This window comes from Schistocerca serialis, chromosome 10 (genome assembly GCF_023864345.2).
Source record: "Schistocerca serialis cubense isolate TAMUIC-IGC-003099 chromosome 10, iqSchSeri2.2, whole genome shotgun sequence".
Taxonomy (NCBI): Eukaryota; Metazoa; Arthropoda; class Insecta; order Orthoptera; family Acrididae; genus Schistocerca; species Schistocerca serialis.
Window position 1 is genome coordinate 176,856,186 of NC_064647.1, and position 15,682 is coordinate 176,871,867.

At 45.5% G+C, this 15,682-nt stretch overlaps 1 protein-coding gene across 1 annotated transcript in view; it reads right to left on the reverse strand.

Annotated features, from left to right (window-relative positions):
- Positions 1 to 15,682, reverse strand: part of LOC126424640 (uncharacterized) — a 62,990-nt gene that overhangs the window by 25,866 nt on the left and 21,442 nt on the right. Inside the window, exon 3 of the mRNA XM_050087373.1 lies at positions 7,387 to 7,898. Within this exon, the coding sequence (XP_049943330.1) occupies positions 7,387 to 7,898 (512 nt within the window). The remainder of the gene's footprint in view (positions 1 to 7,386; positions 7,899 to 15,682) is intronic.

Below are 15,682 nucleotides of genomic sequence, written 5' to 3' on the forward strand. Positions count from 1 at the left end.
GATAGAATATTTCCTTCCTGTTTATCTTTGTGCAAATAATTTCTATTCAAATAATATCGTCAAACTGGACATATTACTAAATAAGTGCATCTCTGAACTTTGTTTATTTTTTTTTTCAGCCAACTGACAGCCAACTAAGAATATCTTTGCATTTACATCTTTCCTCTTACGAACTTTCTGAAGTTTCGTTTCTTTAATTTAATTTTATTGAATCTTATCTTCTTGTGATACAAGTTGCTTTTTGGACCATTTCATATTTCAAATAATCTTTTCCAGGTTAATGAGTCGAAGCTTTACTTGATTTATCTAGTACATCAGAAATCGACGGCTGTTGATGTGGAGCTTATAAAGTTAGAAACAGTCACTAAACTGCATGTGATACGTGGGTGTACAGCACGCTGCAAATGCGGACGTTGTTGTTTCTTCCTAATACACACACACATATATATAATGCTCCATTCTCAACTACGTAAGAGAAAGTCACTCATGTACATTGAGAACAGGAATACTTACTGAAAACTAAAACTACAGAGTTTAATAGTGTCTCCTCTTAGCCACGAAGTAAGTGGACAAGTCAGCGCCCCAGGCAGCGAGCTCTCGAACTTCTTTGACGTAACTTAGCGATGATGCACTGTGGAACGCGCCATTTCTCCCGTCCCCACAGATGAATGCCAGCAATTCTCTTTCCCCCGTGCAGTGACTTAAAATTTATTAAAAAAATGCATACAAAAAACCTATCCGCCACCACCACTAGCCCTGAAGTTATACAACTGAAACAAAAATTATTCCTTTTCAGATGTTGGCAAATTGCGACCCACTATATTTATCTAATTTAATGGTTACTCCGTAGTTCAAAGCTGTAAACAATGATTTGACTATGACGAGTCTGCCTAAGTGGTTCCAGTAGGTTACCATCAACCTTTACGGGAAAGATCTTGACAGTTTATGAGCAATCAACAGTGTACTACCAACATGTACAGTTTCATTCCGAAATTCTCTAGTGCCTGTTCAATCGGAATTGTTGCAAATTAAGTCTACCACTCAACGAAAAATCACAGATCACTCCTTTACACCAATAATGAACCACTTACCGTCTTGGCGTGTGATCATCCTCCTAATCAAGACGGCGAACTCTCAACTCCCTCAGAGTGCGCTAAGCACATATAGGGCTACAAGAACACAGCAACACTCAGTTAACTTACCAATTTTCTAACCAAAAAAAATGGTTCAAACGGCTCTGAGCACTATGGGACTTAACATCTATGGTCATCAGTCCCCTAGAACTTAGAACTACTTAAACCTAACTAACCTAAGGACATCACACAACACCCAGTCATCACGAGGCAGGGAAAATCCCTGACCCCGCCGGGAATCGAACCCGGGACCCCGTGCTCGGGAAGCGAGAACGCTACCGCGAGACCACGAGCTGCGGACTTTTCTAACCAGAAACACTAGCTATAAAACATGGAACAATCCACATCATTTGACCGTAAATCCACCTACGTATCAATAATAAGTGCTTGGTCTCTGTAAAGTCCTCAGAATGAAATATTTGTGTCATCTAACGAATTATTTAAAACGCTCTTTACACCATTACTTAGTTTTACCCCCCTCGATAGCAAATCAAAGGTTAACAGTGGGGACCAGTAGGCAGTAACTAACAGGTGGAAACTCGCGGAGCTAAACAAATCAACTACATGGCGTCAGTAATTACTCTGATCTAGAAGTACCCAAACTCGACTGCTACTGCAAGTTCCACCAATCCATTGCGACTATTCGTCCTACAGCTAACTACAGTGACAGGAAAAAAAGTCACAACACCGAGAAGGAGTTGTGCGACATAAACGAAAATTGGTAGGTTGTTTCTACATGTGATAGATGATGTCTATTCAAATTACTCTACAGTTGCGAAAGAGAGGCGCTAGTAGTGCCGCTATGAGGATGCAAATTAGGTTTGTTTTATTGCACTGTGTAACGGTCGTGAGCGTTGGTTACCTTTGAGACAACGTGGTGCGACGATGCAAGAATGCCTTTAAGGCGACAAAGACGCCTTTATCAACACCTAAGTAAGTTTGAACGAGATCGTGTAATAGGGCTACGACAAGCTGGATGTACCTTCTGCGATACTGCAGAAAGACTTGGCAGAAATGTATCCACTGTACATGATTGCTGGCAGCTGTGGTCACGAGAATGTACGGTCGGAAGATGACCGCACTCCGGGCGGCCAAATGACGTCATCGAGAGGGAGGACCATCCCGTTCGGTGTATGGCTGTGGAGCACTGTGCTGCACCTGCAGCGACAATTTGAGCTGTCGTTGGCACCACAGAGACACAACGAACTGTTACATACAAATAGGTTACTTCAAGGACACCTCCAAGGCAGATGCCTTGCAGCGTGCATTCCACTGACCTCACACTACGGGCATTAACGACTGCAGTGTTACGGGAGCTCATTGGAGGGCAGGGTGGAGGTCTATTGTGTTTTCTGATGGAAGCTGGTTCTGGTTCGGTGCCAGTGACGGCCGTTTGTTGGTTAGAAAGAGGACAGTTGAGGGCCTGCAATCAACCTGTCTGCATGCTAGACACACTGGACTTACACCTGGAGTTATGGCCTGGGGTGCGATTTCGTATGACAGCAGGACCAATCTCGTAGTTGTCCCACGCAACCTGACTGCAAATTTGTACGTCAGTCTGGTGATCCTATATGTTGTGCTACATTTCTAGGGGGTGTTTACCAACAAGATAACATACGCCCACGTCTACATCTACATCTACATGGTTACTCTGCAGTTCGCACAAGTGCCTGGAAGTGGGTTCATCGAACCATTTTCATACTACTTCTCTACCATTCCACTATCGAATGGCGTAGGGGAAAAAGGACACCTAAATCTTTCCGTTCGAGCTCTGATTTCTCTTATTTTTTTATGATGATTGTTTCTCCCTACGTAGGTTGGTGTCAACAAAATATTTTCGCATTCGTTAGAGAAAGTTGGTGATTGAAATTTCGCAAATAGATCTCGCCGCAAAGAAAACCGCCTTTGTTTCAGTGACTGCCACCCAAACTCGCTATCATATCAGTGACACTCTCACCCCTATTACGCGATAACACGAAACGAGCTGCGCTTCTTTGCACTTTTTCGATGCCCTCCGTCAATCCTACCTGGTAAGGATCCCATACCGCGCAGCAATATTCCAGCAGAGGACGGACAAGTGTAATGTAGGCTGTCTTTTTAGTGGGTTTGTCGCATCTTCTAAGTGTTCTGCCAACAAAGCGCAGTCTTTGTTTCGCCTTCCCCACAATATTATCTATGTGGTCTTTCCAATTTAAGTTGCTCCTAATTGTAATTCCTAGGTATTTAGTAGAATTGACAGCCCTTAGGTTTGTGCCTTATCGTATACCCAAAATTTATCGGATTTCTTTTAGTAACCATGTGGATGACCTCGCACTTTTCTTTGTTTAGTGCCAATTGCCACTTTTCGCACCATACAGAAATTCTCTCTAGACCATTTTGTAAATGGAATTGATCGTCTGATGATTTTACTAGACGGTAAATTACAGCGTCATCTGCAAACAGTCTAAGGCGGCTGCTCAGATTATCACTTAGATCATTTATGTAAATCAGGAACAGCAGAGGGCTATGACACTAGCTTGTGGAACGCCAGGTATCACTTCTGTTCTACTCGATGACTTACCGTCTACCACTACGAACTGTGACCTGTCTGAGAGGATTTCACGAATCCAGTCACACAACTGAGACGCTACTCCATATGCACGCAATTTGATTAATAGTCGCTTGTGAGGAACGGTATCAAAAGCCTTCTGGAAATCTAGGAATATGGAATGATCTGAGATCCCTTGTCGACAGCACTCATCACTTCTTGGAAATAAAGAGCTAGCTGTGATGCACAAGAACAATATTTTCTGAATCCGTGGTTGTCATGTATCAATAAGTCATTTTCATCAAGGTGATTCATAACGTTCGAGTACAGTATATGCTCCAAAATCCTACTGCAAATTGAGGTCAGTGATATGGGTCTGTAATTCAGTGGGTTACTCCTATTTCCTTTCTTGAATATTGGTGTGTGACCTGTGCTACACCCGGCCGTGTGGCCGAGCGGTTCTAGGCGCTTCAGTCTGGAACCGCGCAACCACTACGGTCGCAGGTTCGAATCCTGCCTCAGGCATGGATGCGTGTGATGTCCTTAGGTTAGTTAGGTTTAAGTAGTTCTAAGTTCTAGGGGACTGATGACCTCAGATGTTAAGTCCCATAGTGCTCAAATGGTTCAAATGGCTCTGAGCACTATGTGACTTATCGCTCCCCCTTCATCGTTCCGATCCAGCGCTCAGGACACGTCTCATGTAGAAATGCAATAACTGTGCCACACTAGTGGTATGGGGCACCAACCTGCTGGAAAATGACGTCGGGAGGCACCTGTGGAACCGAATAGTTCGCCATATCGAGATAGGTGTGCCCTGTCACTGTAGATTCCATAAAATATGGACAAATCAATTATAAAGAATGCAGCGAGTCGCAGAAACACAATTTATTTATCTTGTTGGAAATCGATTTCGACTGATATCAGTCATCATCAATCTTAATATGGAATACTTCGAGGAGTTAATACGTATGTGCTTTTTGCTATATGTAGATGTCACCTTTGTCATCTGCCCCACGGCACTGTGTCACTAGATTCATTTTTGTAACACCTAAATTGCCTTCATTCCATCTCCAAGTTTACGATCGAGATGAAAAAGAAGAACAAGAACGGCGAACTACCGTTCCTGGACGTATTGGTGCTTACAAAACAGGATGGCTTCTTGGGTCACACTAGTTACTGTACACCTATTTACACCGCCTTACAGACCACCAGCTGTCACCATCCAGCACAATGAAATGGCGTGCTTAGGACGTTGGTCCATGGAGCACGAGCCATATCGGATACTGGCAGCCATCTCCACGCCGATCTTTAGAGAACAGATATTCTGAACGGGATATTCGCCGGCGCGTTCTAGATGAAGTGATGAACTGGAAGAACGTGAAGAGCAAAGAGGAATGATCGTCTTGCCATATGTTGGCGGCGTTTCTTCGGAAATAGGAAGATTGTTGGAGAAACACACAGTTAAATGTGTCTTTCATCCGCCAAAGAAACACAGAACTCTTATAGGCTCAGTGAAAGGTGGTCACAGTTTAAGTATCGGATAAGATGTCCTGTAGCTTGCGGGATGTCATACATCGGACAAACCTGTCGCACTGTGGAGGATAGATGTATCGTCCATCGACGACACACGCGTCAGGACCAGCCAGAGAAATCTGCAGTGGCCGAGCATTGCCTCAGTACAGGACACTGTATGGAATATAAAATTCCGTCATCGACGTCTTAGTTTGGGGACAGCGTTGTTACATAAACTGTGGGAATTCGCAGCTCAACTAACTTGGGTAACAGGGACGTAGGATACCAACTCAGCACGGCATGTGATCCAGCGCTGGCCACTTCAACGTGTGTTCGCCGCACCTGAAGATGTCGGCCACTTGCGTCTTCGAAATACTGAGGAATTTTCAGAACTACATCAGATGTCTCCCCAGATAATCATGTTTACACCTTCTAGTAGTTTTAACCTGCACAAACTTGTCTTCGGTGATCTGGTAGTCATGGGGGAACATAACGAGATGTGTTTGGTAGGACCTCTGTTTACAGGACACATATTGATCTCCGTTCTCCAGAAATGTCATAGAATATGAGCATAGAACACGTTCCGTAATTCTACAACAAACTGAAGTCAGCGATGTGGGCCTATAATTATATCCATCATTTCGGCGACTCTACTTGAATATAGCAATGACCAGTGCGTCTTTGTTATTGTAGCAACCTACGACAAACTACTGGCAGAAGCTAGGGCATTAACAGTCGGCGGTAATGGGATTTCGCCCATGAAACTAAGTACTGTCCAGCCATTCTATTTCCTTGTAATTTTGTAGTTCTGTCGTGATTTTTACTTTTGATAAATATTATTAACCATATAACATGAATATCATGTCATATCTGACTTTGTCGCAGCTTCAGTGAAGTGAAGCGATGTGTTTATATAAACCTTGAGAACCATTTTGGTTTTGAAATGCTAAGCTACAATGGATAGGAAATATTTCACGCACTTTATTGTGTATACATTTAAATGTTCGTGGTAAGCCTTTTAATTAATGAGTAAATGAAAAATGTACGTAATTTTTTACTTCTTTTGTATTTTGGAGGACCATCACAGTTAATATCTATGGAAGGATTGCCTGTATTATCACTTCAGCTATAAATATGTGTTAAGTTATTTTGGCTTTTCTCACGTGTTCCATACCTCATGGATGTGCACACTATGCCTGTACCTAATTTTATTTACTTCGTATGAAATTTATCGTAAGGTCAGGAAAGAATTGTGCACTAATACATTGGGATCGACAGTTCACTGACACTGACAACAGTCTCATTAACCTCGTGTAATGATTTTATGCACATATATGATTATTTGGTGTCGCAACTCCAAACCTGTTGCATCTGTTATACAGCAGGGCTTCATCATCATTCATTCTATTCACCATTCCTTCTGTTTAGCACTTGTTGCTTTTCCTCAAACAGTTTAACGAACAGCTGTCATATAGGGAAATAAGAAGACAGAGAGAAAATTTTATTTCAATTCATTTATTCTGTGACAAAGTAGACGTTACAGTATTGTTCTGTACAGGCATTTGACTGAAGTTGGACTTTACCCAATGTTGACTGCAATTTATACCCACTTGTGTCGTGTCTTAAATTACGACAATTTTTTCTGTATGAACTGTGGTACCACACATTGATGACTGGCTGATATGAAGAACCAGTGCGATGGAGTGAAGTATGTAATTTGGAATATTATGTACCCCAGCTCTGTCAGAAAATTCTCACATGTGTCTAAGAGCTGATGGGGTATGAATGTATAGCCCTCAAGGTATCGAGGCTGCTGTGTTGACAGCACCGTAGATGCTGTTATATTTAATCATTTACAGAATACAACTTTGCTAGCATAACAGTTCTGACGCCAAGTTTTGATTGAAAGTGCATGTTAAAAAGGAAAAAAATACCAGCCTGCTTATTTAAGTTTACGGACAGACTATGAAACGGCTGGTTCACTCTGATGTATCTTCTATTTTCAAGGTAGGATTGGGAAGCCGCTACAGCCACAATGCTTCAGAACGCGTCATGTGTCTTAAAGAGAGAAACAGGTAATGTATGTGTAAGCCATTGCAGACGTACGTCGCCCTGCCAACTTCGTAATACGTGTGTCGTTGCCGGTTTATCCTTTGATGTGATGAGCACCACCACCAAAGCCACCTCCGTAGCCACCACCGACGCCAAAGGCACCTCCAAAACCACCACCACCACCGATGCCATAGCTGCCCGCGCCAAAGCCGCCTGTGAGACCGTAGCCGCCTCCGTAACCTCCGATGCCGCCCCCGTAACCTCCGATGCCGCCTCCTAGACCGAACCCAGCGCCTCCTCCTAGACCGAACCCAGCGCCTCCTCCTAGACCAGCTGCACCAACAGCCCCTCCTCTGGCCACTAGGACGGGCACAGGCCGCGGCACAAATACGGGCACGTGGACGTCACGTGTGACTGCGTAGGGAACGGGATACGGCACCGTTTGCCGGACCACCAGTGCAGTCCCGACGCTGACTCCAGATGCACCTCCGGCGCCACCAGCCCCACCTCCTGCTCCACCAGCTGCAGCACCGCCAATGCCGAGACCAGCTCCTCCGTATCCTCCACCTCCATATGCACCGATGCCGGCACCTCCTCCGTATCCACTGGCATAGCTACTGAGGCCTCCGTAACCAGCGAAGCCGCCTCCTCCTAAGGCACCTCCTCCTCCATACCTGCAAATAAAGACGTGCGCAGACCTTTTAAGGAGTGTGTCAGAACTCTCCATTACATTGGTTAAATATTACACTATCGAAAACAATACAGCCGACTTAAGGCTATTCTTTGCATTGTGTAGGATTCTGCGATTCTCTATGGAAATAAAGCAAGCACTCAGATATACACTACTGGCCATTAAAATTGCTACACCACGAAAATGGCGTGCTACAGACGCGAAATTTAACCGACAGGAAGAAAATGCTGTCATATGCAAATGATAAGCTTTTGAGAGCATTCACACAAAGTTGGCGCCGGTGGCGACACCTACAACGGGCTGACATGAGGAAAGTTTCCAACCGATATCTCATACACAAACAGCAGTGGTTGCCCGGTGAAACGTTGTTGTGATGCCTCATGTAACGAGGAGAAATGCGTACCATCACGTTTCCGACTTTGATAAAAGTCGGATTGTAGCGTATCGCGATTGCGGTTTATCGTATCGCGACATTGCTGCTCGCGTTGGTTGAGATCCAATGACAGTTAGCGGAATATGGAATCGGTGGGTTCAGGAGGGTAATACGGAACGCCGTGCTGGATCCCAACGGCCTCGTATGAGTCGAGATGACAGGCATCTTATCCGGATGGCTGTAATGGATCGTGCAGCCACGTCTCGATTCCTGAGACAACAGATGGGGACGTTCGCAAGACAACAACCATCTGCACGATCAGTTCAACGACGTTTGCAGCAGCATGGACTATCAGCTCGGAGACCATGCCTGCGGTTACCCTTGACGCTGCATCACAGACAGGAGCGCGCCTGCGATGGTGTACTCAACGACGAACCTGGGTGCACGAATGGCAAAACGTCATTTTCGTGGATGAGTCCCGGTTCTGTTTACAGCATCATGATGGTCGCAACCGTGTTTGGCGACATCGCGGTGAACGCACATTGGAAGCGTGTATTCGTCATCGCCATACTGGCGTATCACAAGGCGTGATGGTATGGGGTGCCATTGGTTACACGTCTCGGTCACCTCTTGTTCGCATTGACGGCACTTTGAACAGTGGACGTTACATTTCAGATGTGTTACGACCCGTGCCTCTACTCTACATTCTATCCATCCGAAACCCTAAGTTTCAGCAGGATAATGCAGGACCGCATGTTGCAGGTCCTGTACGGGCCTTTCTGGATACATAAAATGTTCGACTGCTGCCCTGGCCAGCAAATTTTCCAGATCTCTTACCAACTGAAAACGACTGGTCAATGGTGGCCGAGCAACTGGCTCGTCACAATACGCCAGTCACTACTCTTGATGAACTGTGGTATTGTGTTGAAGCTGCATGGGCAGCTGTACCTGTACACACCATCCAAGCTCCGTTTGAATCAATGCCCAAGCGTATCAAGGCCGTTATTACGGCCAGAAGTGGTTGTTCTGGGTACTGATTTCTCAGGATCTATGCACCCAAACTGCGTGAAAATGTAATCACATGTCAGTTCTAGCATAATACACTCCTGGAAATGGAAAAAAGAACACATTGACACCAATGTGTCAGACCCACCATACTTGCTCCGGACACTGCGAGAGGGCTGTACAAGCAATGATCACACGCACGGCACAGCGGACACACTAGGAACCGCGGTGTTGGCCGTCGAATGGCGCTAGCTGCGCAGCATTTGTGCACCGCCGCCGTCAGTGTCAGCCAGTTTGCCGTGGCATACGGAGCTCCATCGCAGTCTTCAACACTGGTAGCATGCCGCGACAGCGTGGACGTGAACCGTATGTGCAGTTGACGGACTTTGAGCGAGGGCGTATAGTGGGCATGCGGGAGGCCGGGTGGACGTACCGCCGGATTGCTCAACACGTGGGGCGTGAGGTCTCCACAGTACATCGATGTTGTCGCCAGTGGTCGGCGGAAGGTGCACGTGCCCGTCGACCTGGGACCGGACCGCAGCGACGCACGGATGCACGCCAAGACCGTAGGATCCTACGCAGTGCCGTAGGGGACCGCACCGCTACTTCCCAGCAAATTAGGGACACTGTTGCTCCTGGAGTATCGGCGAGGACCATTCGCAACCGTCTCCATGAAGCTGGGCTACGGTCCCGCACACCGTTAGGCCGTCTTCCGCTCACGCCCCAACATCGTGCAGCCCGCCTCCAGTGGTGTCGCGACAGGCGTGAATGGAGGGACGAATGGAGACGTGTCGTCTTCAGCGATGAGAGTCGCTTCTGCCTTGGTGCCAATGATGGTCGTATGCGTGTTTGGCGCCGTGCAGGTGAGCGCCACAATCAGGACTGCATACGACCGAGGCACACAGGGCCAACACCCGGCATCATGGTGTGGGGAGCGATCTCCTACACTGGCCGTACACCACTGGTGATCGTCGAGGGGACACTGAATAGTGCACGGTACATCCAAACCGTCATCGAACCCATCGTTCTACCATTCCTAGACCGGCAAGGGAACTTGCTGTTCCAACAGGACAATGCACGTCCGCATGTATCCCGTGCCACCCAACGTGCTCTAGAAGGTGTAAGTCAACTACCCTGGCCAGCAAGATCTCCGGATCTGTCCCCCATTGAGCATGTTTGGGACTGGATGAAGCGTCGTCTCACGCGGTCTGCACGTCCAGCACGAACGCTGGTCCAACTGAGGCGCCAGGTGGAAATGGCATGGCAAGCCCTTCCACAGGACTACATCCAGCATCTCTACGATCGTCTCCATGGGAGAATAGCAGCCTGCATTGCTGCGAAAGGTGGATGTACACTGTACTAGTGCCGACATTGTGCATGCTCTGTTGCCTGTGTCTATGTGCCTGTGGTTCTGTCAGTGTGATCATGTGATGTATCTGACCCCAGGAATGTGTCAATAAAGTTTCCCCTTCCTGGGACAATGAATTCACGGTGTCCTTATTTCAATTTCCAGGAGTGTATATTTGTCCAATGAATACCCGTTTATCATCTGCATTTCTTCTAGGTGTAGCAATTTTAATGGCCGGTAGTGTAGATAGAAACAATCTGAGCATTGCTGTGAGCGGAAGTAAAATTTCTGCATCTTCATCTACATTTATACTCCGCAAGCCACCTAACGGTGTGTGGCGGAGAGCACTTTACGTGCCACTGTCTTTACCTCCTGTAAGTAGGTTGTTTAGGTTTTTATGCTGGTAACATCACGTGACCATCAATTCTGATGTTAAGTTTCTCGCTGCTCTCGTTTCTACTACTTCTCATTACCTTCGTCTTTCTCCGATTTACTCTCAAACCATACTGTGTACCCATTAGACTGTTCATTCCGTTCAGCAGATCATTTAATTCTTCTTCACTTTCACTCAGGATAGCAATGTCATCAGCGAATCGTATCATTGATATCCTTTCACCTTGTATTTTAATTACACTCCTGAACCTTTGCTTTATTTCCATCATTGCTTCCTCGATGTACAGATTGAAGAGTAGGGGCGAAAGGCTACAGCCTTGTGTTACACCCTCCTTAATACGAGCACTTCGTTCTTGATCGTCCACTCTTATTATTCCCTCTTGGTTGTTGTACATATTGTATATGATCCGTCTCTCCCTATAGCTTACCCCTACTTTTCGGAACTGTGTGGATGATGCTTTTCCGAAAGTCAGATGGCATATCGCCAGACTCATATATTCTACACATCAACGTGAGTAGTCGTTTTGTTGCCACTTCCCCCAATGATTTTAGAAATTCTGATGGAATGTTATCTATCCCTTCTCCCTTATTTGACCGTAAGTCCTCCAAAGCTCCTTTAAATTCCGATTCTAATACTGGATCCCCTATCTCTTCTAAATCGACTCGTGTTTCTTCTTCTATCACATCAGACAAATCTTCACCCTCATAGAGGCTTTCAATGTATTCTTTCCACCTATCTGCTCTCTTCTCTGCATTTAACAGTGGAATACCCGTTGCACTCTTAATGTTCTCACCGCTGCTTTTAATGTCACCAAAGATTGTTTTGACTTTCCTGTATGCTGAGTCTGTCCTTCCGACAATCATATCTTTTTCGATGTCTTCACATTTTTCCTGCAGCCGTCTCGTCTTAGCTTCCCTGCACTTCCTATTTATTTCATTCCTCAGCGACTTGTATTTCTGTGTTCCTGATTTTCCCGGAACATGTTTGTACCTCCTCCGTTCATCAATCAACTGAAGTATTTCTTCTGTTACCCATGGTTTCTTCGCAGCTACCTTCTTTGTACCTATGTCTTCCTTCCAAACTTCTGTGATGGCCCTTTTTAGAGATGTCCGTTACTGTTCAACTGTACTGCCTACTGCTCTATTCCTTATTGCTGTATCTATAGCGTTAGAGAACTTCAAACGTATCTCGTCATTCCTTAGTACTTCCGTATCCCACTTCTTTGCGTATTGATTCTTCCTGACTAATGTCTTGAACTTCAGCCTACTCTTCATCACTACTATATTGTGATCTGAGTCTATATCTGCTCCTGGATACGCCTTACAATCCAGTATCTGATTTCGGAATCTCTGTCTGACCATGATGTAGTCTAATTGAAATCTTCCCGTATCTCCCGGCCTTTTCCAAGTATACCTCCTCCTCTTGTGATTCTTGAACAGGGTGTTCGCTATTACTGGCTGAAACTTGTTACAGAACTCAAATAGTCTTTCTCCTCTTTCATTCCTTGTCCCAAGCCCATATTCTCCTGTAACCTTTTCTTCTACTCCTTCCCCTACAACTGCATTCCAGTCGCCCATGACTATTAGATTTTCGTCCCCCTTTACATACTGCATTACCCTTTCAATATCCTCATACACTTTCTCTATCTGTTCATCTTCAGTTTGCGACGTCGGAATGTATACCTGAACTATCGTTGTCGGTGTTGGTCTGCTGTCGATTCTGATTAGAACAACCCGGTCACTGAACTGTTCACAGTAACACACCCTCTTCCCTACCATCCTATTCATAACGAATCCTACACCTGTTATACCATTTTCTGTTGCTGTTGATATTACCCGATACTCATCTGACCAGAAATCTTTGTCATCCTTCCACTTCACTTCACTGACCCCTACTATATCTAGATTGAGCCTTTGCATTTCCCTTTTCAGATTTTCTAGTTTCCCTACCACGTTCAAGCTTCTGACATTCCACGCCCCGACTCGTAGAACGTTATCCTTTCGTTGATTGTTCAATCTTTTTTCCATGTTAACCTCCCCCTTGGCAGTCCCCTCCCGGAGATCCGAATGGGGGACTATTCCGGAATGTTTTGCCAATGGAGAGATCATCATGACACTTTTTCAATTACTGGCCACATGTCCTGTAGATACACGTTACGTGTCTTTAATGCAGTGGTTTCCATTGCCTTCTGCATCCTCATGTCGTAGATCATTGTTGATTCTTCCGCCTTTAGGGGCAATTTCCCACCCCTAGGACAAGAGAGTGCCCCGAATATCTGTCCGCTCGCCCGCCCTCTTTGACAAGGCCGTTGGCAGAATGAGGCTGACTTCTTATGCCGGAAGTCTTCGGCCGCCAATGCTGATTATTTATCAAAATTTAGGCAGTGGCGAGGATCGAACCCGGGACCGAAGACATTTTGATTGTGAATCAAAGACGCTACCCCTAGACCACGGGTACGTAGTCACGAAGTCAATGAAGTTAAGGAATTCTCCTACCTAGGCAGTAAAATAACCAATGACGGACGGAGCAAGGAGGACATCAAAAGCAGACTCGCTATGGCAAAAAAGACATTTCTGGCCAAGAGAAGTCTACTAATATCAAATACCGGCCTTAATTCGAGGAAGAAATTTCTGAGGATGTACGTCTGGAGTATAACATTGTATGGTAGTGAAACATGGACTGTGGGAAAACCGGAACAGAAGAGAATCGAAGCATTTGAGATGTGGTGCTATGGACGAATGTTGAAAATCACGTAGCGCTCTGTATGAAAATCACTGACTGTGCTGTGTGCGGTCTGTGGCTGGTTTGCATTGTTGGAATTTGCTATTGTAGTATTGGACAGTTGGCTGTTAACATCGCGTAGCGTTGCGCAGTTGGAGGTGAGCCGCCAGCAATGGTGGATGTGGGGAGAGAGATGGCAGAATTTTAAGAGCGGACGATCTGGACGTGTGTCCGGCAAAAAGAGTAAATTTGTAATACTGGATATCATGAACTAATATATATATTACGACTTTTGAACAGTATTAAGGTAAATACATTGTTTGTTCTCTATCAAAATCTTTCATTTGCTAACTATGCCTATCAGTAGTTAGTGCCTTCAGTAGTTAGAATCTTATTTACCTGGCAGTAGTGGCGCTCTCTGTATTGCAGTAGTTCGAGTAACGAAGATTTGTGTGAGGTAAGTGATTCAAAAAAAATCAAATGGCTCTGAGCACTATGGGACTCAACTGTTGAGGTCATTAGTCCCCTAGAACTTAGAACTAGTTAAACCTAACTAAGCTAAGGACATCACAAACATCCATGCCCGAGGCAGGATTCGAACCTGCGACCCTAGCGGTCTTGCGGTTCCAGACTGCAGCGCCTTTAACCGCACGGCCACTTCGGCCGCCGAGGTAAGTGATTCGTGAGAGGTATAGGTTAATGTTAGTCAGGGCCATTCTTTTGTAGGGATTATTGAAAGTGAGACTGCGTTGCGCTAAGAATATTGTGTGTCAGTTTAGTGTTAATCAGAATAAGCAAAGAGACAAATGTCTGAGTACGTTCAGTTCTGCTCAGCTGTTTGAAAATCAAATAACGTAGAGGTTTATCAGCACAGTAATTCATTAATTTTTCTAAGGGAACGTTTCATACTCCCTTTCTTGTTCAGGTCGCGTATGGTTCGCGGGAAGAATGACTGCCGGAAAGCCTCCGTGCGCGCTCGAATCTCTCTAATTTTACATTCGTGATCTCCTCGGGAGGTATAACTAGCGGGAAGCAATACAGTATATTCGATACCTCATCCAGTAACGCACCCTCCCGAAAACCTGGACAACAAGCTACACCGCGATGCGGAGCGCCTATCTTGCAGAGTCTGCCACTTGAGTTTGCTAAACATCTCCGTAACGCTATCACGGTTACCAAATAACCCTGTGACGAAACGCGCCGCTCTTCTTTGGATCTTCTCTATCTCCTCCGTCAACCCGATCTGGTACGGATCCCACACTGATGAGCAATACTCAAGTATAGGTCGAACGAGTGTTTTGTAAGCCACCTCCTTTGTTGATGGACTACATTTTCTAAGGACTCTCCCAATGAATCTCAGCCTGGTACCCGCTTTACCAACAATTAATTTTATATGATCGTTCTACTTCAAATCGTTCCGCACGCATACTCCCAGATTTTTACAGACGCAACTGCTACCAGTGTTTGTTCCGCTATCATATAATCATACAATAAAGGATCCTTCCTTCTATGTATTCGCAATACATTACATTTGTCTATGTTAAGGGTCAGTTGCCACTCCCTGCACCAAGTGCGTATCCGCTGCAGATCTTCCTGCATTTCGCTGCAATTTTCTAATGCTGTAACTTCTCTGTATACTACAGCATCATCCGCGAATAACCACATGGAACTTCCGGCACTATCTACTAGGTTCAAATGGCTCTGAGCACTATGCCACTTAACTTCTGAGGTCATCAGTCGCCTAGAACTTAGAACTAATTAAACCTAACTAACCTAAGAACATCACACACATCCATGCTCGAGACAGGATTCGAACCTGCGACCGTAGCGGTCGCTCGGTTCCAGACTTTAGCGCGTAGAACTGCACAGCCACTCTGACTGGCTCGGTCATTTACATATATTGTGAAAAGCAATGGTCCCATAACA